General features: G+C 49.1%; 1 protein-coding gene across 2 annotated transcripts in view; it reads right to left on the reverse strand.

The window, feature by feature from the left end:
* Positions 1 to 22471, reverse strand: part of LOC110529166 (homeobox-containing protein 1) — a 34099-nt gene extending 11628 nt beyond the window's left edge. For both annotated transcript variants that reach the window (XM_036984610.2, XM_036984609.2), the window contains exons 1-3: positions 22083 to 22471; positions 20181 to 20810; positions 19674 to 19759 (exon numbers count right to left, since the gene is read on the reverse strand). In XM_036984610.2, the coding sequence (XP_036840505.2) occupies positions 19674 to 19759; positions 20181 to 20810; positions 22083 to 22123 (757 nt within the window). In that variant the 5' untranslated portion in view covers positions 22124 to 22471. The remainder of the gene's footprint in view (positions 1 to 19673; positions 19760 to 20180; positions 20811 to 22082) is intronic.
* Between the last annotated feature and the right edge of the window lie 4531 nt (positions 22472 to 27002).

Raw genomic sequence — 27002 nt, forward strand, 5'->3', positions numbered from 1 at the left:
GTCTCGCCACCTTGGCCTGGATGAGGGCAAGGTTCTTGGCAGTCTGGCGTAGTACACTTCCAAGCAAGGGCTTTGGGATGGAGATGCAATATGGCAGTCGTGCCAACATATTTCATCAGCCACCTGGTGGAAGGGACTTTATGGATCTGAGGCTCTTTCCCCTGTTGCCTCCATCAGCCGCCTCAGAGCGCAACTGGTCCTTGTTTGGGAACACACACACCAAAAACCGGCTGACCAATTAAAGGGTTAAAAAATTGGTGGCCATGCAGGCAAATTTGAGGCTTTTTGAGCCTGACAACGAGCCATCTTCAACAAGGTTGGAAAGTGACAGTGAAGATGAGGCCTCAGAGTCTGATATTCAAGAGGTGGACATTGAGGAGGTCCAGGGAGAAGGCATGGAAGCCTGAGGGGAAGACAACCAAAGCTTTAGTTTCTAGACTATCATTTTACAGATGTATGTTGAAAACGTTTTTGGGAGATGCGATGGATCATTGGGGATCATTCAATATTCCAATATATTTTGTTGTTCAGTGAAATCATCCCATGTGAAGAGTCAACTCAATTAAAGTTCAATTCGTAACTAAATAATTTATTTTTATTTTTTCTAGATTTAATCATTTGCAATTATGTCTATTTATGAGGTAAAAGGTTTATGTTTCTGTCTCCATATGATATGGTAAATATATCCAATGCAAAAAACATCTACATTTAAATGGTATTAATTTGCATACATTTCTGTTAATTCCCACAGAACATTTCCACCTCTGAATACTCCCCAAAATGTGCAACCCTAGCCATCACTACTGTAGCCCCATCACTACTGTAGCCGCCATCACTACTGTAGCCCCATCACTACTGTAGCCGCCATCACTACTGTAGCCGCCATCACTACTGTAGCCACATCACTACTGTAGCCCCATCACTACTGTAGCCGCCATCACTACTGTAGCCACATCACTACTGTAGCCCCATCACTACTGTAGCCCCATCACTACTGTAGCCCCATCACTACTGTAGCCCCATCACTACTGTAGCCACACCACTACTGTAGCCACATCACTACTGTAGCCCCATCACTACTGTAGCCACACCACTACTGTAGCCACATCACTACTGTAGCCCCATCACTACTGTAGCCAAATCACTACTGTAGCCCCATCACTACTGTAGCCAAATCACTACTGTAGCCCCATCACTACTGTAGCCAAATCACTACTGTAGCCCCATCACTACTGTAGCCAAATCACTACTGTAGCCCCATCACTACTGTAGCCAAATCACTACTGTAGCCCCATCACTACTGTAGCCAAATCACTACTGTAGCCACACCACTACTGTAGCCACATCACTACTGTAGCCCCATCACTACTGTAGCCACACCACTACTGTAGCCCCATCACTACTGTAGCCACACCACTACTGTAGCCCCATCACTACTGTAGCCCCATCACTACTGTAGCCACACCACTACTGTAGCCACACCACTACTGTAGCCACATCACTACTGTAGCCCCATCACTACTGTAGCCCCATCACTACTGTAGCCCCATCACTACTGTAGCCCCATCACTACTGTAGCCACACCACTACTGTAGCCAAATCACTACTGTAGCCCCATCACTACTGTAGCCACATCACTACTGTAGCCCCATCACTACTGTAGCCACACCACTACTGTAGCCACACCACTACTGTAGCCACATCACTACTGTAGCCACATCACTACTGTAGCCCCATCACTACTGTAGCCCCATCACTACTGTAGCCACACCACTACTGTAGCCACACCACTACTGTAGCCACATCACTACTGTAGCCACATCACTACTGTAGCCCCATCACTACTGTAGCCCCATCACTACTGTAGCCACACCACTACTGTAGCCAAATCACTACTGTAGCCACACCACTACTGTAGCCACATCACTACTGTAGCCAAATCACTACTGTAGCCCCATCACTACTGTAGCCACATCACTACTGTAGCCCCATCACTACTGTAGCCCCATCACTACTGTAGCCCCATCACTACTGTAGCCACACCACTACTGTAGCCCCATCACTACTGTAGCCACACCACTACTGTAGCCACACCACTACTGTAGCCACACCACTACTGTAGCCAAATCACTACTGTAGCCCCATCACTACTGTAGCCACACCACTACTGTAGCCACATCACTACTGTAGCCACACCACTACTGTAGCCAAATCACTACTGTAGCCACACCACTACTGTAGCCAAATCACTACTGTAGCCACACCACTACTGTAGCCACACCACTACTGTAGCCAAATCACTACTGTAGCCACACCACTACTGTAGCCAAATCACTACTGTAGCCACATCACTACTGTAGCCACACCACTACTGTAGCCACACCACTACTGTAGCCACACCACTACTGTAGCCCCACCACTACTGTAGCCCCATCACTACTGTAGCCCCATCACTACTGTAGCCCCATCACTACTGTAGCCCCATCACTACTGTAGCCCCATCACTACTGTAGCCCCATCACTACTGTAGCCCCATCACTACTGTAGCCCCATCACTACTGTAGCCCCATCACTACTGTAGCCCCATCACTACTGTAGCCCCATCACTACTGTAGCCCCATCACTACTGTAGCCACACCACTACTGTAGCCACACCACTACTGTAGCCCCATCACTACTGTAGCCCCATCACTACTGTAGCCACATCACTACTGTAGCCCCATCACTACTGTAGCCCCATCACTACTGTAGCCACATCACTACTGTAGCCACACCACTACTGTAGCCAAATCACTACTGTAGCCACACCACTACTGTAGCCAAATCACTACTGTAGCCACACCACTACTGTAGCCACACCACTACTGTAGCCACACCACTACTGTAGCCAAATCACTACTGTAGCCCCATCACTACTGTAGCCACACCACTACTGTAGCCACATCACTACTGTAGCCACACCACTACTGTAGCCAAATCACTACTGTAGCCACACCACTACTGTAGCCAAATCACTACTGTAGCCACACCACTACTGTAGCCACACCACTACTGTAGCCCCATCACTACTGTAGCCACACCACTACTGTAGCCACATCACTACTGTAGCCACACCACTACTGTAGCCAAATCACTACTGTAGCCACACCACTACTGTAGCCAAATCACTACTGTAGCCACACCACTACTGTAGCCACACCACTACTGTAGCCACACCACTACTGTAGCCAAATCACTACTGTAGCCCCATCACTACTGTAGCCACATCACTACTGTAGCCACACCACTACTGTAGCCAAATCACTACTGTAGCCACATCACTACTGTAGCCAAATCACTACTGTAGCCACATCACTACTGTAGCCCCATCACTACTGTAGCCACACCACTACTGTAGCCACACCACTACTGTAGCCCCATCACTACTGTAGCCCCATCACTACTGTAGCCACATCACTACTGTAGCCCCATCACTACTGTAGCCCCATCACTACTGTAGCCACATCACTACTGTAGCCACACCACTACTGTAGCCAAATCACTACTGTAGCCACACCACTACTGTAGCCAAATCACTACTGTAGCCACATCACTACTGTAGCCACACCACTACTGTAGCCACACCACTACTGTAGCCACACCACTACTGTAGCCACACCACTACTGTAGCCACATCACTACTGTAGCCCCATCACTACTGTAGCCAAATCACTACTGTAGCCAAATCACTACTGTAGCCACACCACTACTGTAGCCCCATCACTACTGTAGCCCCATCACTACTGTAGCCCCATCACTACTGTAGCCACACCACTACTGTAGCCACATCACTACTGTAGCCACACCACTACTGTAGCCAAATCACTACTGTAGCCACACCACTACTGTAGCCACATCACTACTGTAGCCACACCACTACTGTAGCCAAATCACTACTGTAGCCACACCACTACTGTAGCCACATCACTACTGTAGCCACACCACTACTGTAGCCACACCACTACTGTAGCCACACCACTACTGTAGCCACACCACTACTGTAGCCAAATCACTACTGTAGCCACACCACTACTGTAGCCACACCACTACTGTAGCCACACCACTACTGTAGCCAAATCACTACTGTAGCCAAATCACTACTGTAGCCACACCACTACTGTAGCCACACCACTACTGTAGCCACACCACTACTGTAGCCACACCACTACTGTAGCCACACCACTACTGTAGCCACATCACTACTGTAGCCACATCACTACTGTAGCCACACCACTACTGTAGCCACACCACTACTGTAGCCCCATCACTACTGTAGCCCCATCACTACTGTAGCCACACCACTACTGTAGCCACACCACTACTGTAGCCACACCACTACTGTAGCCACACCACTACTGTAGCCACACCACTACTGTAGCCACATCACTACTGTAGCCACATCACTACTGTAGCCACACCACTACTGTAGCCACACCACTACTGTAGCCCCATCACTACTGTAGCCCCATCACTACTGTAGCCACACCACTACTGTAGCCACACCACTACTGTAGCCACACCACTACTGTAGCCACATCACTACTGTAGCCACATCACTACTGTAGCCCCATCACTACTGTAGCCAAATCACTACTGTAGCCACATCACTACTGTAGCCCCATCACTACTGTAGCCACATCACTACTGTAGCCACATCACTACTGTAGCCCCATCACTACTGTAGCCCCATCACTACTGTAGCCACATCACTACTGTAGCCACATCACTACTGTAGCCCCATCACTACTGTAGCCACATCACTACTGTAGCCACACCACTACTGTAGCCACACCACTACTGTAGCCCCATCACTACTGTAGCCCCATCACTACTGTAGCCACACCACTACTGTAGCCACATCACTACTGTAGCCACATCACTACTGTAGCCACATCACTACTGTAGCCCCATCACTACTGTAGCCCCATCACTACTGTAGCCCCATCACTACTGTAGCCACATCACTACTGTAGCCCCATCACTACTGTAGCCACACCACTACTGTAGCCACATCACTACTGTAGCCCCATCACTACTGTAGCCAAATCACTACTGTAGCCACACCACTACTGTAGCCACATCACTACTGTAGCCCCATCACTACTGTAGCCACACCACTACTGTAGCCACACCACTACTGTAGCCACATCACTACTGTAGCCACATCACTACTGTAGCCCCATCACTACTGTAGCCACACCACTACTGTAGCCCCATCACTACTGTAGCCACACCACTACTGTAGCCCCATCACTACTGTAGCCCCATCACTACTGTAGCCACATCACTACTGTAGCCCCATCACTACTGTAGCCACACCACTACTGTAGCCACACCACTACTGTAGCCACACCACTACTGTAGCCACATCACTACTGTAGCCCCATCACTACTGTAGCCAAATCACTACTGTAGCCAAATCACTACTGTAGCCACACCACTACTGTAGCCAAATCACTACTGTAGCCCCATCACTACTGTAGCCCCATCACTACTGTAGCCACACCACTACTGTAGCCACATCACTACTGTAGCCACACCACTACTGTAGCCAAATCACTACTGTAGCCACACCACTACTGTAGCCACATCACTACTGTAGCCACACCACTACTGTAGCCAAATCACTACTGTAGCCACACCACTACTGTAGCCACACCACTACTGTAGCCAAATCACTACTGTAGCCACACCACTACTGTAGCCACACCACTACTGTAGCCACATCACTACTGTAGCCACATCACTACTGTAGCCCCATCACTACTGTAGCCACACCACTACTGTAGCCCCATCACTACTGTAGCCACACCACTACTGTAGCCCCATCACTACTGTAGCCCCATCACTACTGTAGCCACATCACTACTGTAGCCCCATCACTACTGTAGCCACACCACTACTGTAGCCACACCACTACTGTAGCCACACCACTACTGTAGCCACATCACTACTGTAGCCCCATCACTACTGTAGCCAAATCACTACTGTAGCCAAATCACTACTGTAGCCACACCACTACTGTAGCCAAATCACTACTGTAGCCCCATCACTACTGTAGCCCCATCACTACTGTAGCCACACCACTACTGTAGCCAAATCACTACTGTAGCCACACCACTACTGTAGCCAAATCACTACTGTAGCCACACCACTACTGTAGCCACATCACTACTGTAGCCAAATCACTACTGTAGCCACACCACTACTGTAGCCACACCACTACTGTAGCCAAATCACTACTGTAGCCAAATCACTACTGTAGCCACACCACTACTGTAGCCACACCACTACTGTAGCCAAATCACTACTGTAGCCACACCACTACTGTAGCCACACCACTACTGTAGCCACACCACTACTGTAGCCACACCACTACTGTAGCCACACCACTACTGTAGCCACATCACTACTGTAGCCACACCACTACTGTAGCCACACCACTACTGTAGCCACACCACTACTGTAGCCCCATCACTACTGTAGCCCCATCACTACTGTAGCCACACCACTACTGTAGCCACACCACTACTGTAGCCACATCACTACTGTAGCCACATCACTACTGTAGCCAAATCACTACTGTAGCCACATCACTACTGTAGCCCCATCACTACTGTAGCCACATCACTACTGTAGCCACATCACTACTGTAGCCCCATCACTACTGTAGCCCCATCACTACTGTAGCCACATCACTACTGTAGCCACATCACTACTGTAGCCCCATCACTACTGTAGCCACATCACTACTGTAGCCACACCACTACTGTAGCCACACCACTACTGTAGCCCCATCACTACTGTAGCCCCATCACTACTGTAGCCACACCACTACTGTAGCCACACCACTACTGTAGCCACATCACTACTGTAGCCACATCACTACTGTAGCCAAATCACTACTGTAGCCCCATCACTACTGTAGCCCCATCACTACTGTAGCCACATCACTACTGTAGCCCCATCACTACTGTAGCCACACCACTACTGTAGCCACATCACTACTGTAGCCCCATCACTACTGTAGCCAAATCACTACTGTAGCCACACCACTACTGTAGCCACATCACTACTGTAGCCCCATCACTACTGTAGCCACACCACTACTGTAGCCACATCACTACTGTAGCCCCATCACTACTGTAGCCACACCACTACTGTAGCCCCATCACTACTGTAGCCACACCACTACTGTAGCCCCATCACTACTGTAGCCCCATCACTACTGTAGCCACATCACTACTGTAGCCCCATCACTACTGTAGCCCCATCACTACTGTAGCCACATCACTACTGTAGCCACACCACTACTGTAGCCACACCACTACTGTAGGCCCCATCACTACTGTAGCCCCCATCACTACTGTAGCCCCCATCACTACTGTAGCCCCCATCACTACTGTAGCCCCAATCACTACTGTAGCCCCAATCACTACTGTAGCCCCCATCACTACTGTAGCCCCCATCACTACTGTAGCCCCAATCACTACTGTAGCCCCCATCACTACTGTAGCCCCCATCACTACTGTAGCCCCCATCACTACTGTAGCCCCATCACTACTGTAGCCCCCATCACTACTGTAGCCCCCATCACTACTGTAGCCCCCATCACTACTGTAGCCCCCATCACTACTGTAGCCCCCATCACTACTGTAGCCCCCATCACTACTGTAGCCCCCATCACTACTGTAGCCCCCATCACTACTGTAGCCACATCACTACTGTAGCCCCATCACTACTGTAGCCACACCACTACTGTAGCCACACCACTACTGTAGCCACATCACTACTGTAGCCACATCACTACTGTAGCCCCATCACTACTGTAGCCACACCACTACTGTAGCCCCATCACTACTGTAGCCACACCACTACTGTAGCCCCATCACTACTGTAGCCCCATCACTACTGTAGCCACATCACTACTGTAGCCCCATCACTACTGTAGCCCCATCACTACTGTAGCCCCATCACTACTGTAGCCACATCACTACTGTAGCCACACCACTACTGTAGCCACACCACTACTGTAGGCCCCATCACTACTGTAGCCCCCATCACTACTGTAGCCCCCATCACTACTGTAGCCCCCATCACTACTGTAGCCCCAATCACTACTGTAGCCCCAATCACTACTGTAGCCCCCATCACTACTGTAGCCCCCATCACTACTGTAGCCCCAATCACTACTGTAGCCCCCATCACTACTGTAGCCCCCATCACTACTGTAGCCCCCATCACTACTGTAGCCCCCATCACTACTGTAGCCACACCACTACTGTAGCCCCATCACTACTGTAGCCCCATCACTACTGTAGCCCCCATCACTACTGTAGCCCCCATCACTACTGTAGCCCCATCACTACTGTAGCCCCATCACTACTGTAGCCCCATCACTACTGTAGCCCCATCACTACTGTAGCCCCATCACTACTGTAGCCACACCACTACTGTAGCCACACCACTACTGTAGCCCCATCACTACTGTAGCCCCATCACTACTGTAGCCCCCATCACTACTGTAGCCCCCATCACTACTGTAGCCCCCATCACTACTGTAGCCCCATCACTACTGTAGCCCCATCACTACTGTAGCCACACCACTACTGTAGCCCCATCACTACTGTAGCCACACCACTACTGTAGCCACACCACTACTGTAGCCACATCACTACTGTAGCCCCATCACTACTGTAGCCAAATCACTACTGTAGCCAAATCACTACTGTAGCCACACCACTACTGTAGCCAAATCACTACTGTAGCCCCATCACTACTGTAGCCCCATCACTACTGTAGCCACACCACTACTGTAGCCACATCACTACTGTAGCCACACCACTACTGTAGCCAAATCACTACTGTAGCCACACCACTACTGTAGCCACATCACTACTGTAGCCACACCACTACTGTAGCCAAATCACTACTGTAGCCACACCACTACTGTAGCCACACCACTACTGTAGCCAAATCACTACTGTAGCCACACCACTACTGTAGCCACACCACTACTGTAGCCACATCACTACTGTAGCCACATCACTACTGTAGCCCCATCACTACTGTAGCCACACCACTACTGTAGCCCCATCACTACTGTAGCCACACCACTACTGTAGCCCCATCACTACTGTAGCCCCATCACTACTGTAGCCACATCACTACTGTAGCCCCATCACTACTGTAGCCACACCACTACTGTAGCCACACCACTACTGTAGCCACACCACTACTGTAGCCACATCACTACTGTAGCCCCATCACTACTGTAGCCAAATTACTACTGTAGCCAAATCACTACTGTAGCCACACCACTACTGTAGCCAAATCACTACTGTAGCCCCATCACTACTGTAGCCCCATCACTACTGTAGCCACACCACTACTGTAGCCACATCACTACTGTAGCCACACCACTACTGTAGCCAAATCACTACTGTAGCCACACCACTACTGTAGCCACATCACTACTGTAGCCACACCACTACTGTAGCCAAATCACTACTGTAGCCACACCACTACTGTAGCCACACCACTACTGTAGCCACACCACTACTGTAGCCACACCACTACTGTAGCCACACCACTACTGTAGCCACATCACTACTGTAGCCACACCACTACTGTAGCCACACCACTACTGTAGCCCCATCACTACTGTAGCCCCATCACTACTGTAGCCACACCACTACTGTAGCCACACCACTACTGTAGCCACACCACTACTGTAGCCACATCACTACTGTAGCCCCATCACTACTGTAGCCCCATCACTACTGTAGCCAAATCACTACTGTAGCCACATCACTACTGTAGCCCCATCACTACTGTAGCCACATCACTACTGTAGCCACATCACTACTGTAGCCCCATCACTACTGTAGCCCCATCACTACTGTAGCCACATCACTACTGTAGCCACATCACTACTGTAGCCCCATCACTACTGTAGCCACATCACTACTGTAGCCACACCACTACTGTAGCCACACCACTACTGTAGCCCCATCACTACTGTAGCCCCATCACTACTGTAGCCACACCACTACTGTAGCCACATCACTACTGTAGCCACATCACTACTGTAGCCACATCACTACTGTAGCCCCATCACTACTGTAGCCCCATCACTACTGTAGCCCCATCACTACTGTAGCCACATCACTACTGTAGCCCCATCACTACTGTAGCCACACCACTACTGTAGCCACATCACTACTGTAGCCCCATCACTACTGTAGCCAAATCACTACTGTAGCCACACCACTACTGTAGCCACATCACTACTGTAGCCCCATCACTACTGTAGCCACACCACTACTGTAGCCACACCACTACTGTAGCCACATCACTACTGTAGCCACATCACTACTGTAGCCCCATCACTACTGTAGCCACACCACTACTGTAGCCCCATCACTACTGTAGCCACACCACTACTGTAGCCCCATCACTACTGTAGCCCCATCACTACTGTAGCCACATCACTACTGTAGCCCCATCACTACTGTAGCCACACCACTACTGTAGCCACACCACTACTGTAGCCACACCACTACTGTAGCCACATCACTACTGTAGCCCCATCACTACTGTAGCCAAATCACTACTGTAGCCAAATCACTACTGTAGCCACACCACTACTGTAGCCAAATCACTACTGTAGCCCCATCACTACTGTAGCCCCATCACTACTGTAGCCACACCACTACTGTAGCCACATCACTACTGTAGCCACACCACTACTGTAGCCAAATCACTACTGTAGCCACACCACTACTGTAGCCACATCACTACTGTAGCCACACCACTACTGTAGCCAAATCACTACTGTAGCCACACCACTACTGTAGCCACACCACTACTGTAGCCAAATCACTACTGTAGCCACACCACTACTGTAGCCACACCACTACTGTAGCCACACCACTACTGTAGCCACATCACTACTGTAGCCACATCACTACTGTAGCCCCATCACTACTGTAGCCACACCACTACTGTAGCCCCATCACTACTGTAGCCACACCACTACTGTAGCCCCATCACTACTGTAGCCCCATCACTACTGTAGCCACATCACTACTGTAGCCCCATCACTACTGTAGCCACACCACTACTGTAGCCACACCACTACTGTAGCCACACCACTACTGTAGCCACATCACTACTGTAGCCCCATCACTACTGTAGCCAAATCACTACTGTAGCCAAATCACTACTGTAGCCACACCACTACTGTAGCCAAATCACTACTGTAGCCCCATCACTACTGTAGCCCCATCACTACTGTAGCCACACCACTACTGTAGCCAAATCACTACTGTAGCCACACCACTACTGTAGCCAAATCACTACTGTAGCCACACCACTACTGTAGCCACATCACTACTGTAGCCAAATCACTACTGTAGCCACACCACTACTGTAGCCACACCACTACTGTAGCCAAATCACTACTGTAGCCAAATCACTACTGTAGCCACACCACTACTGTAGCCACACCACTACTGTAGCCAAATCACTACTGTAGCCACACCACTACTGTAGCCACACCACTACTGTAGCCACACCACTACTGTAGCCACACCACTACTGTAGCCACACCACTACTGTAGCCACATCACTACTGTAGCCACACCACTACTGTAGCCACACCACTACTGTAGCCACACCACTACTGTAGCCCCATCACTACTGTAGCCCCATCACTACTGTAGCCACACCACTACTGTAGCCACACCACTACTGTAGCCACATCACTACTGTAGCCACATCACTACTGTAGCCAAATCACTACTGTAGCCACATCACTACTGTAGCCCCATCACTACTGTAGCCACATCACTACTGTAGCCACATCACTACTGTAGCCCCATCACTACTGTAGCCACATCACTACTGTAGCCACATCACTACTGTAGCCACATCACTACTGTAGCCCCATCACTACTGTAGCCACATCACTACTGTAGCCACACCACTACTGTAGCCACACCACTACTGTAGCCCCATCACTACTGTAGCCCCATCACTACTGTAGCCACACCACTACTGTAGCCACACCACTACTGTAGCCACATCACTACTGTAGCCACATCACTACTGTAGCCAAATCACTACTGTAGCCCCATCACTACTGTAGCCCCATCACTACTGTAGCCACATCACTACTGTAGCCCCATCACTACTGTAGCCACACCACTACTGTAGCCACATCACTACTGTAGCCCCATCACTACTGTAGCCAAATCACTACTGTAGCCACACCACTACTGTAGCCACATCACTACTGTAGCCCCATCACTACTGTAGCCACACCACTACTGTAGCCACACCACTACTGTAGCCACACCACTACTGTAGCCACATCACTACTGTAGCCCCATCACTACTGTAGCCACACCACTACTGTAGCCCCATCACTACTGTAGCCACACCACTACTGTAGCCCCATCACTACTGTAGCCCCATCACTACTGTAGCCACATCACTACTGTAGCCCCATCACTACTGTAGCCCCATCACTACTGTAGCCACATCACTACTGTAGCCACACCACTACTGTAGCCACACCACTACTGTAGGCCCCATCACTACTGTAGCCCCCATCACTACTGTAGCCCCCATCACTACTGTAGCCCCCATCACTACTGTAGCCCCAATCACTACTGTAGCCCCAATCACTACTGTAGCCCCCATCACTACTGTAGCCCCCATCACTACTGTAGCCCCAATCACTACTGTAGCCCCCATCACTACTGTAGCCCCCATCACTACTGTAGCCCCCATCACTACTGTAGCCCCCATCACTACTGTAGCCCCATCACTACTGTAGCCCCCATCACTACTGTAGCCCCCATCACTACTGTAGCCCCCATCACTACTGTAGCCCCCATCACTACTGTAGCCCCCATCACTACTGTAGCCCCCATCACTACTGTAGCCCCCATCACTACTGTAGCCACATCACTACTGTAGCCCCATCACTACTGTAGCCACACCACTACTGTAGCCACACCACTACTGTAGCCACATCACTACTGTAGCCACATCACTACTGTAGCCCCATCACTACTGTAGCCACACCACTACTGTAGCCCCATCACTACTGTAGCCACACCACTACTGTAGCCCCATCACTACTGTAGCCCCATCACTACTGTAGCCACATCACTACTGTAGCCCCATCACTACTGTAGCCCCATCACTACTGTAGCCCCATCACTACTGTAGCCACATCACTACTGTAGCCACACCACTACTGTAGCCACACCACTACTGTAGGCCCCATCACTACTGTAGCCCCCATCACTACTGTAGCCCCCATCACTACTGTAGCCCCCATCACTACTGTAGCCCCAATCACTACTGTAGCCCCAATCACTACTGTAGCCCCCATCACTACTGTAGCCCCCATCACTACTGTAGCCCCAATCACTACTGTAGCCCCCATCACTACTGTAGCCCCCATCACTACTGTAGCCCCCATCACTACTGTAGCCCCCATCACTACTGTAGCCACACCACTACTGTAGCCCCATCACTACTGTAGCCCCATCACTACTGTAGCCCCCATCACTACTGTAGCCCCCATCACTACTGTAGCCCCCATCACTACTGTAGCCCCATCACTACTGTAGCCCCATCACTACTGTAGCCCCATCACTACTGTAGCCCCATCACTACTGTAGCCACACCACTACTGTAGCCACACCACTACTGTAGCCCCATCACTACTGTAGCCCCATCACTACTGTAGCCCCCATCACTACTGTAGCCCCCATCACTACTGTAGCCCCCATCACTACTGTAGCCCCATCACTACTGTAGCCCCATCACTACTGTAGCCACACCACTACTGTAGCCCCATCACTACTGTAGCCACACCACTACTGTAGCCACACCACTACTGTAGCCACATCACTACTGTAGCCCCATCACTACTGTAGCCAAATCACTACTGTAGCCAAATCACTACTGTAGCCACACCACTACTGTAGCCAAATCACTACTGTAGCCCCATCACTACTGTAGCCCCATCACTACTGTAGCCACACCACTACTGTAGCCACATCACTACTGTAGCCACACCACTACTGTAGCCAAATCACTACTGTAGCCACACCACTACTGTAGCCACATCACTACTGTAGCCACACCACTACTGTAGCCAAATCACTACTGTAGCCACACCACTACTGTAGCCACACCACTACTGTAGCCAAATCACTACTGTAGCCACACCACTACTGTAGCCACACCACTACTGTAGCCACATCACTACTGTAGCCACATCACTACTGTAGCCCCATCACTACTGTAGCCACACCACTACTGTAGCCCCATCACTACTGTAGCCACACCACTACTGTAGCCCCATCACTACTGTAGCCCCATCACTACTGTAGCCACATCACTACTGTAGCCCCATCACTACTGTAGCCACACCACTACTGTAGCCACACCACTACTGTAGCCACACCACTACTGTAGCCACATCACTACTGTAGCCCCATCACTACTGTAGCCAAATTACTACTGTAGCCAAATCACTACTGTAGCCACACCACTACTGTAGCCAAATCACTACTGTAGCCCCATCACTACTGTAGCCCCATCACTACTGTAGCCACACCACTACTGTAGCCACATCACTACTGTAGCCACACCACTACTGTAGCCAAATCACTACTGTAGCCACACCACTACTGTAGCCACATCACTACTGTAGCCACACCACTACTGTAGCCAAATCACTACTGTAGCCACACCACTACTGTAGCCACACCACTACTGTAGCCAAATCACTACTGTAGCCACACCACTACTGTAGCCACACCACTACTGTAGCCACACCACTACTGTAGCCAAATCACTACTGTAGCCAAATCACTACTGTAGCCACACCACTACTGTAGCCACACCACTACTGTAGCCACACCACTACTGTAGCCACACCACTACTGTAGCCACATCACTACTGTAGCCACACCACTACTGTAGCCACACCACTACTGTAGCCACACCACTACTGTAGCCCCATCACTACTGTAGCCCCATCACTACTGTAGCCACACCACTACTGTAGCCACACCACTACTGTAGCCACATCACTACTGTAGCCAAATCACTACTGTAGCCACATCACTACTGTAGCCCCATCACTACTGTAGCCACATCACTACTGTAGCCACATCACTACTGTAGCCCCATCACTACTGTAGCCACATCACTACTGTAGCCACATCACTACTGTAGCCCCATCACTACTGTAGCCCCATCACTACTGTAGCCACATCACTACTGTAGCCACACCACTACTGTAGCCACACCACTACTGTAGCCCCATCACTACTGTAGCCCCATCACTACTGTAGCCACACCACTACTGTAGCCACACCACTACTGTAGCCACATCACTACTGTAGCCACATCACTACTGTAGCCAAATCACTACTGTAGCCACATCACTACTGTAGCCCCATCACTACTGTAGCCCCATCACTACTGTAGCCACATCACTACTGTAGCCCCATCACTACTGTAGCCACACCACTACTGTAGCCACATCACTACTGTAGCCCCATCACTACTGTAGCCAAATCACTACTGTAGCCACACCACTACTGTAGCCACATCACTACTGTAGCCCCATCACTACTGTAGCCACACCACTACTGTAGCCACACCACTACTGTAGCCACATCACTACTGTAGCCACATCACTACTGTAGCCCCATCACTACTGTAGCCACACCACTACTGTAGCCCCATCACTACTGTAGCCACACCACTACTGTAGCCCCATCACTACTGTAGCCCCATCACTACTGTAGCCACATCACTACTGTAGCCCCATCACTACTGTAGCCCCATCACTACTGTAGCCCCATCACTACTGTAGCCACATCACTACTGTAGCCACACCACTACTGTAGCCACACCACTACTGTAGGCCCCATCACTACTGTAGCCCCCATCACTACTGTAGCCCCCATCACTACTGTAGCCCCCATCACTACTGTAGCCCCAATCACTACTGTAGCCCCAATCACTACTGTAGCCCCCATCACTACTGTAGCCCCCATCACTACTGTAGCCCCAATCACTACTGTAGCCCCCATCACTACTGTAGCCCCCATCACTACTGTAGCCCCCATCACTACTGTAGCCCCCATCACTACTGTAGCCCCCATCACTACTGTAGCCCCCATCACTACTGTAGCCCCATCACTACTGTAGCCCCCATCACTACTGTAGCCCCCATCACTACTGTAGCCCCCATCACTACTGTAGCCCCCATCACTACTGTAGCCACATCACTACTGTAGCCCCATCACTACTGTAGCCACACCACTACTGTAGCCACACCACTACTGTAGCCACATCACTACTGTAGCCACATCACTACTGTAGCCCCATCACTACTGTAGCCACACCACTACTGTAGCCCCATCACTACTGTAGCCACACCACTACTGTAGCCCCATCACTACTGTAGCCCCATCACTACTGTAGCCACATCACTACTGTAGCCCCATCACTACTGTAGCCCCATCACTACTGTAGCCCCATCACTACTGTAGCCACATCACTACTGTAGCCACACCACTACTGTAGCCACACCACTACTGTAGCCACACCACTACTGTAGGCCCCATCACTACTGTAGCCCCCATCACTACTGTAGCCCCCATCACTACTGTAGCCCCCATCACTACTGTAGCCCCAATCACTACTGTAGCCCCCATCACTACTGTAGCCCCCATCACTACTGTAGCCCCCATCACTACTGTAGCCCCAATCACTACTGTAGCCCCCATCACTACTGTAGCCCCCATCACTACTGTAGCCCCCATCACTACTGTAGCCCCCATCACTACTGTAGCCACACCACTACTGTAGCCCCATCACTACTGTAGCCCCATCACTACTGTAGCCCCCATCACTACTGTAGCCCCCATCACTACTGTAGCCCCATCACTACTGTAGCCCCATCACTACTGTAGCCCCATCACTACTGTAGCCCCATCACTACTGTAGCCCCATCACTACTGTAGCCACACCACTACTGTAGCCACACCACTACTGTAGCCCCATCACTACTGTAGCCCCATCACTACTGTAGCCCCCATCACTACTGTAGCCCCCATCACTACTGTAGCCCCCATCACTACTGTAGCCCCAATCACTACTGTAGCCCCCATCACTACTGTAGCCCCCATCACTACTGTAGCCACACCACTACTGTAGCCCCATCACTACTGTAGCCCCATCACTACTGTAGCCCCCATCACTACTGTAGCCACACCACTACTGTAGCCCCCATCACTACTGTAGCCCCCATCACTACTGTAGCCCCCATCACTACTGTAGCCCCCATCACTACTGTAGCCCCCATCACTACTGTAGCCCCCATCACTACTGTAGCCACACCACTACTGTAGCCCCCATCACTACTGTAGCCCCCATCACTACTGTAGCCCCCATCACTACTGTAGCCCCCATCACTACTGTAGCCACATCACTACTGTAGCCCCATCACTACTGTAGCCCCATCACTACTGTAGCCCCATCACTACTGTAGCCACACCACTACTGTAGCCCCATCACTACTGTAGCCAAATCACTACTGTAGCCACACCACTACTGTAGCCCCCATCACTACTGTAGCCACACCACTACTGTAGCCCCCATCACTACTGTAGCCCCCATCACTACTGTAGCCACACCACTACTGTAGCCCCCATCACTACTGTAGCCCCCATCACTACTGTAGCCCCCATCACTACTGTAGCCACACCACTACTGTAGCCCCCATCACTACTGTAGCCCCCATCACTACTGTAGCCCCCATCACTACTGTAGCCCCCATCACTACTGTAGCCACATCACTACTGTAGCCCCATCACTACTGTAGCCCCATCACTACTGTAGCCCCATCACTACTGTAGCCACACCACTACTGTAGCCCCATCACTACTGTAGCCAAATCACTACTGTAGCCACACCACTACTGTAGCCACACCACTACTGTAGCCACACCACTACTGTAGCCACACCACTACTGTAGCCCCCATCACTACTGTAGCCCCATCACTACTGTAGCCCCCATCACTACTGTAGCCCCATCACTACTGTAGCCAAATCACTACTGTAGCCCCATCACTACTGTAGCCACACCACTACTGTAGCCCCATCACTACTGTAGCCCCCATCACTACTGTAGCCAAATCACTACTGCGCATATATGTCTGGTTAAATTAAATATAATATACACTGCTCAAGAAAATAAAGGGAACACTAAAATAACACATCCTAGATCTGAATGAATGAAATATTCTTATTAAATACTTTTTCCTTTCCATAGTTGAATGTGCTGACAACAAAATCACACAAAAATGATCAATGGAAATCAAATTTATCAACCCATGGAGGTCTGGATTTGGAGTCACACTCAAAATCAAAGTGGAAAAACCACACTACAGGCTGATCCAACTTTGATGTAATGTCCTTAAAACAAGTCAAAATGAGGCTCAGTAGTTTGTGTGGCCTCCACGTGCCTGTATGACCTCCCTACAACGCCTGGGCATGCTCCTGATGAGGTGGCGGATGGTCTCCTGAGGGATCTCCTCCCAGACCTGGACTAAAGCATCCGCCAACTCCTGGACAGTCTGTGGTGCAACGTGGCGTTGGTGGATGGAGCGAGACATGATGTCCCAGATGTGCTCAATTGGATTCAGGTCTGGGGAACGGGAGGCCAGTCCATAGCATCAATGCCTTCCTCTTGCAGGAACTGCTGACACACTCCAGCCACATGAGGTCTAGCATTGTCTTGCATTAGAAGGAACCCAGGGCCAACCGCACCAGCATATGGTCTCACAAGGGGTCTGAGGATCTCATCTCGGTACCTAATGGCAGTCAGGCTACCTCTGGCGAGCACATGGAGGGCTGTGCGGCCCCCCCAAAGAAATGCCACCCCACACCATGACTGACCCACCGCCAAACCAGTCATGCTGGAGGATGTTGCAGGCAGCAGAACGTTCTCCAGCCAGGAAGCATAGGAACTGAGAAGTGGTCTGTAGTCACCACCTGCAGAACCCCTCCTTTATTGGGGGTGTCTTGCTAATTGCCTAGAATTTCCACCTGTTGTCTATTCCATTTGCACAACAGCATGTGAAATGTATTGTCAATCAGTGTTGCTTCCTAAGTGGACAGTTTGATTTCACAGAAGTGTGATTGACTTGGAGTTACATTGTGTTGTTTAAGTGTTCCCTTTATTTTTTTGAGCAGTGTATTTAATTTAATGTCTGTGTGTGACAGACTTCTGATTGCTGTGTGAGCCTTGTGGGAGGGGTTGTCAATTATAGTGGAAGCTTCAAGGTGTTACTGATCTGGGCCACCACAGCGTCTTTGTTACTGACCTGTGACACCACAGTGTCTTTGTTACTGACCTGTGACCTGGGCCACCACAGTGCCTTTGTTACTGACCTGTGACCTGGGCCACCACAGCGTCTTTGTTACTGACCTGGGCCACCACAGTGCCTTTGTTACTGACCTGTGACCTGGGCCACCACAGTGTCTTTGTTACTGACCTGTGACACCACAGTGCTTTTGTTACTGACCTGTGACCTGGGCCACCACAGCCTGAGAGATTCTCCTGTTCCCCAGGAACGACTTGATCTCCTCCTTCACGATGCTGCCGTCTCTCCTGTGTACACACACACACACACGACAGTGCATAAATAGGTTAACCAGTGTTATTGTTATATAGAATATATGCCATTGAAACAAAGCCTTTTAAAGTCCAAAGCGACTACATCATGAGTATATATACATTATAAATGTGTGCATGCTTTTTTTGTTGGTGTGACTACAGTCCTGATGGTGGTAGACTGGTGAATAAAATTACATATTGAATAGGATCCATGTTAGCCTGGGTACCAGTCTGGTAATCTATCATTCCACTCTTTGTACTCCATGTCATGACAAATCCTTGCCACTCCTATGTTTGTCATGACACGGAGTATAAGGTGTGACCAAGTTACCACAAAACAGGTTCTGGATTTCAGGCTAGATCTCTGTAGGCTGGTGTGTGACGTTGACCCCACCATGACCCCATCATCACTGACCTCATGAGCTCCTCCACCTTGTCATCGATTTCCAGCTCCTCCTCAGTTGCCTCGAACCCGAACGCCCTGGCGGCCGCTGCACTGTTCACCGGGTACCGCGGCGGAGAGAGCTTCCCATTGGGCGTCGCTGCCAGGCTGTCCCGCCCACCGTTCTGCGCCATGGTGACCAGTGACACTGGGGAGTGGCGGACGGCAGAGGGCAGTGGGGAAGTGTCGTAGCTGTTGCTAGGCGACGGGGACAGCCCCCCGCGCGGTGAGAGGTACTGTGTCTGTGCGACGGTAGAGTTGGTGCAGGAAGAGGCCAGGGTGGTGTTGTTAACCTCACTGCTCCCACTGGTGGAATTATTATTATTATTATTATTATCATCATCATCAACAGTAATACTGGACGAGGAGGTGGTGGCTGCAGTGTTGTTGGAGGTGGTGCAATTAGGGTCTGACACAGAGCTGCTTGCTCCTCCCCCGTAGGAGGTGCGATGTCCAAACTTGGCCCCGTGCTCGCGGTCCAGCCGATCTAGGGTGTCCAGGGCGTGGAGGATCTCCTGCTTGGTCATGCCCGTACGCCGCAGCCTCTGGAGCAGGTCGATCTGCTCGATGGTGAAGCGAGGCTCGTCTGTGTAGTGAGACATCCTGGAGAAGAGAGGTACACAGTGAGAGGAGAAGGGGAGAAAAGGCGTAAAGGGAAGGGACAGCAGAAACACACGGAGTCACCTTGAAAGCATTAGCTGATCCTATCTCAATAATTTCGCTGTGCTTAAGAGCAATAACAAATGAACAAATGGTTTTCCCACAGGCCAAGCATCTCTCTGTACAGTGTTCCATACACATTTCAGGGTAGAAGAGATCAATAGAGTCAACCAGGGTGCAGCACATTTTCCATCTTGTGAGGCAACATGACTAGATCTTTCTATCAGTAGACAAGTTCGAAAGATGCACGTGGCGACAGTTCTCTCTGCATGGTGTTTTGGCATACAGATGTTACGATATACTGGTATTAATGCACGGACTGGTTTGAGTTTTTAACTTTACCTTCTATAAAACGATATTTGAATGTTGAAAAGTGATAAAGCCGTGTGTAACGTCCATTTGTACCTAGCACTCAGTCACTCAAGGATACCATTGTTGTTGCTGGAGCAAGACATTTGCGTTCCGTCAATGTTGCACATGCAACAAAGACAGCGAGGCTGTTTTCACTTAGCTTAATATAAATCGACTAACGGTCTATAACGACACTATTTGTTTGTGTTTGACATCTGCAAACAGCTGGGTGCGTATACTGCATCATGGGAAATAAAAGTTCTCATTCGAATATTTATGTGGGTTTAAAGCTGCACATCTGCGGAACGCCCAGATTCAATCCCCAAACAATTAATGTCATCAACATTCGTTTAAATGACAGTTATTAGGCAATGCAATTAGTTACTTCGCTGGCAATTATGGCAAACAAAGAGAATTGGTACCAAAACTGTTACTGGAGCTAGTTAGTGAACGTCTGTTTTTACTTGGTAGTGAACGTCGTTATGCCAGTCTGATTTTACTTGGTAGGTCAGTCTATCTGAAGGACTAGTTAGCCAACTTTCGCTAGCTCTGTTTTCAGATACAGTAACCGTTTCTGTACCAACTCTAACTACTACTGCTTGTTTGGTTATTGGCTAACTCGCTAGCAAACTCAAAATACTAAGTTAGCTGACTGACTTTTACGCATGCACTTAGCTAGCTAAAAATCGCCAAACGACAACTGTTTCAGTTACATTTAAGTGTGTTCTTAGTTATTTTCCCAGGTGGTAATGTAGCTAACTGCTAAACCACCGTTGAAAATAATTTAGCTATAGGCTAGCTAGTTTTACGTTAGCTATTTTTTTGACGGGCTAATGTTAGCTAGCTAAATATATCACATCTTACCTTGGCTCTCTATCTTGATGTGCCTCTGTACATTTGACCATTTAAAATCGCATACCACCACTGAACAGTGTGTGTGGGGAGGGGAAATGCCACTTATTAACCGTAGCAACAACACATCGACCGCCTGGTTGTAGCAGGAGTGCTAACGCCAGATTTCAATTACAAGCTTATTGTCACAGAGTTTATAAACCCACAAGGGGGGGTGAAACATCGCGAGATTTCCGGGAGCGCTTCCGGGAATGTCAAACAGACGCGTCTGAGAAGCCAATAAGAAACGTGAACAATTATTCCTTAGTTGTTCATTTTCTGGAAATCAAAACAAACAAAAAAGTTACCACCTAGATTCGAGACAATGGTTGTTGTTATTCCAACCTCGTGAAATTGACACATCTTCCTCGAGAAATATTTTGCCTTTGATTGGACAGTTTGCACATGCGCAGTTCGGCGCGCGAGACCGTTTACTTTGTGAGGTTAGTTTTTAAAGTTTTAACAAGACAAGTTTAACAAGTTTTTACAAAGACGGCCTAGTCGACGGACTGCATTGTTCAGGGGTAGAACGATAGATGGTCTACCTTGTCAGCTCGGGGATTCGATCCGGCAACCTTTAGGTGACTGTCCCAATGCTCCTAACCACTAGGCTACCTGCCGCCCTTAAAAGTATGATCGGAGATTTCTATTGTAGAAGCAGTTTTAGGTTATCTTTAGAATGACTGCACTGTTTTTGGTACTGTTTTGGAGTTGCAAGCACGGGTAACTGCATTTTTTGGGAGCCGGAGTGGTGCAGTGGTCTAAGGCACTGCATTTAAGACACTCCCTGGTTCGAATCCAGGCTGCATCACATCCGGCCATGATTAGGAGTCCCATAGGGCGGCGCACAAATGGCCCAACATCGTCCGGGGTAGACCGTCAATTGTAAATAAGAATATGCTCTTCACTGACTTCAGTCACTCCGTAAAAAAAACGGAGTGACTGAAAGTGCGCGTGTCAGAAGTGGGCGGATCAACTGCTTTACACCAGCGCTCTGTAATTGGTTAGCCAGCTTTGATTGAGCATGTTTCTTAATTAACGTTATTGGTCAGTTCTCTGCATGCAGATGTTGGCCGAACTGATATTTCTTACAGTCATCTCTGCCGACCAGGACCACACACTGTAAATGTTAAAGCCCTGCAGCCACGCAAAACGGTATCGTGTCGCAACAAATATACCAAGTAAACTGATTCTCTTTCCACACGCATTATTCCGTTGATCCTCCCACGTCTCCTTCCAGCAGATGGCGTTTTTCCGTTGTTTGGTCAACAAGTAAAGAGTTTCGGAGATTTATTTGATCGAATATACATTTCATTATGCTTACGTTATGCGTGTACTGATATAACTAGGTCATGTGACATCCCGGCAATTTGGAGAAAAAAAACACTTTACATAGAAGTTGTGCAGTTACCCATAACTGACCGACAACAAGCCATATTGACGGAAAAACCTTGGAAAAATGGATGATAGTTACATGGGAGTAGGAGCATGCAAAGGGATTTGGGATCTGCAAAGGGATCTGAAGATGGTGCTGGCTAAAGCTAAAACTGGCGAGTGTATAGAGATATTGTTATCCACGTCGGCACCAACGATGTTAGGATGAAACAGTCAGAGATCACCAAGCGCAACATAGCTTCTGCGTGTAAATCAGCTAGAAAGATGTGTCGGCATCGAGTAATTGTCTCTGGCCCCCTCCCAGTTAGGGGGAGTGATGAGCTCTACAGCAGAGTCTCACAACTCAATCGCTGGTTGAAAACTGTTTTCTGCCCCTCCCAAAAGATAGAATTTGTAGATAATTGGCCCTCTTTCTGGGACTCACCCACAAACAGGACCAAGCCTGACCTGCTGAGGAGTGACGGACTCCATCCTAGCTGGAGGGGTGCTCTCATTTTATCTACCAACATAGACAGGGCTCTAACTCCTCTAGCTCCACAATGAAATAGGGTGCAGGCCAGGCAGCAGGCTGTTAGCCAGCCTGCCAGCATAGTGGAGTCTGCCACTAGCACAGTCAGTGTAGTCAGCTCAGCTATCACCATTGAGACCGTGTCTGTGCCTCGACCTAGGTTGGGCAAAACTAAACATGGCGGTGTTCGCTTTAGCAATCTCACTAGGATAAAGACCACCTCCATTCCTGTCATTATTGAAAGAGATCATGATACCTCACATCTCAAAATAGGGCTACTTAATGTTAGATCCCTCACTTCCAAGGCAGTTATAGTCAATGAACTAATCACTGATCATAATCTTGATGTGATTGGCCTGACTGAAACATGGCTTAAGCCTGATGAATTTACTGTGTTAAATGAGGCCTCACCTCCTGGCTACACTAGTGACCATATCCCCCGTGCATCCCGCAAAGGCGGAGGTGTTGCTAACATTTACGATAGCAAATTTCAATTTACAAAAAAAAAAAATGACGTTTTCGTCTTTTGAGCTTCTAGTCATGAAATCTATGCAGCCTACTCAATCACTTTTTATAGCTACTGTTTACAGGCCTCCTGGGCCATATACAGCGTTCCTCACTGAGTTCCCTGAATTCCTATCGGACCTTGTAGTCATAGCGGATAATATTCTAATCTTTGGTGACTTTAATATTCACATGGAAAAGTCCACAGACCCACTCCAAAAGGCTTTCGGAGCCATCATCGACTCAGTGGGTTTTGTCCAACATGTCTCTGGACCCACTCACTGTCACAGTCATACGCTGGACCTAGTTTTGTCCCATGGAATAAATGTTGTGGATCTTAATGTTTTTCCTCATAATCCTGGACTATCGGACCACCATTTTATTACGTTTGCAATTGCAACAAATAATCTGCTCAGACCCCAACCAAGGATCATCAAAAGTCGTGCTATAAATTCACAGACAACACAAAGATTCCTTGATGTCCTTCCAGATTCCCTCTGTCTACCCAAGGACGCCAGAGGACAAAAATCAGTTAACCACCTAACTGAGGAACTCAACTTAACCTTGCGCAATACCCTAGATGCAGTTGCACCCCTAAAAACATTTCTCATAAGAAACTAGCTCCCTGGTACACAGAAAATACCCGAGCTCTGAAGCAAGCTTCCAGAAAATTGGAACGGAAATGGCGACACACCAAACTGGAAGTCTTCCGACTAGCTTGGAAAGACAGTACTGTGCAGTACCGAAGAGCCCTTACTGCTGCTCGATCATCCTATTTTTCTAACTTAATTGAGGAAAATAAGAACAATCCGAAATTCCTTTTTGATACTGTCGCAAAGCTAACTAAAAAGCAGCATTCCCCAAGAGAGGATGACTTTCACTTTAGCAGTGATAAATTCATGAACTTCTTTGAGGAAAAGATTATGATTATTAGAAAGCAAATTACGGACTCTTCCTTAAATCTGCGTATTCCTTCAAAGCTCAGTTGTCCTGAGTCTGCACAACTCTGCCAGGACCTAGGATCAAGAGAGACACTCAAGTGTTTTAGTACTATATCTCTTGACACAATGATGAAAATAATCATGGCCTCTAAACCTTCAAGCTGCATACTGGACCCTATTCCAACTAAACTACTGAAAGAGCTGCTTCCTGTGCTTGGCCCTCCTATGTTGAACATAATAAACGGCTCTCTATCCACCGGATGTGTACCAAACTCACTAAAAGTGGCAGTAATAAAGCCTCTCTTGAAAAAGCCAAACCTTGACCCAGAAAATATAAAAAACTATCGGCCTATATCGAATCTTCCATTCCTCTCAAAAATTTTAGAAAAGGCTGTTGCGCAACAACTCACTGCCTTCAAGGTTTTACTGCTAACCTACAAAGCATTACATGGGCTTGCTCCTATCTATCTCTGTGATTTGGTCCTGCCGTACATACCTACACGTACGCTACGGTCACAAGACGCAGGCCTCCTAATTGTCCCTAGAATTTTTAAGCAAACAGCTGGAGGCAGGGCTTTCTCCTATAGAGCTCCATTTTTATGGAACGGTCTGCCTACCCATGTCAGAGACGCAAACTCGGTCTCAACCTTTAAGTCTCTACTGAAGACTCATCTCTTCAGTGGGTCATATGATTGAGTGTAGTCTGGCCCAGGAGTGGGAGGGTGAACGGAAAGGCTCTGGAGCAACGAACCACCCTTGCTGTCTCTGCCTGGCCGGTTCCCCTCTTTCCACTGGGATTCTCTGCCTCTAACCCTATTACAGGGGCTGAGTCACTGGCTTTACTGGGGCTCTCTCATGCCGTCCCTGGAGGGGGTGCGTCACCTGAGTGGGTTGAGTCACTGATGTGGTCATCCTGTCTGGGTTGGCGCCCCCCCCCCCCCTTAAGTTGTGCCGTGACGGAGGTCTTTGTGGGCTATACTCAGCCTTGTCTCAGGATGGTATGTTGGTGGTTGAAGATATCCCTCTAGTGGTGTGGGGGCTGTGCTTTGGCAAAGTGGGTGGGGTTATATCCTTCCTGTTTGGCCCTGTCCGGGGGTGCTCGGAGTGGGCCACAGTGTCTCCTGACCCCTCCTGTCTCAGCCTCCAGTATTTATGCTGCAGTAGTTTATGTGTCGGGGGGCTAGGGTCAGTTTGTTATATCTGGAGTACTTCTCCTGTCCTATTCGGTGTCCTGTGTGAATCTAAGTGTGCGTTCTCTAATTCTCTCCTTCTCTCTTTCTCTCTCTCGGAGGACCTGAGCCCTAGGACCATGCCCCAGGACTACCTGACATGATGACTCCTTGCTGTCCCCAGTCCACCTGGCTGTGCTGCTGCTCCAGTTTCAACTGTTCTGCCTTATTATTATTCAACCATGCTGATCATTTATGAACATTTGAACATCTTGGCCATGTTCTGTTATAATCTCCACCCGGCACAGCCAGAAGAGGACTGGCCATCCCACATATGCTCTCTCTAATTCTCTCTTTCTTTCTCTCTCTCGGAGGA

The sequence above is a fragment of the Oncorhynchus mykiss genome, chromosome 8 (genome assembly GCF_057628025.1).
Source record: "Oncorhynchus mykiss isolate SJ-2025 chromosome 8, ASM5762802v1, whole genome shotgun sequence".
Taxonomy (NCBI): Eukaryota; Metazoa; Chordata; class Actinopteri; order Salmoniformes; family Salmonidae; genus Oncorhynchus; species Oncorhynchus mykiss.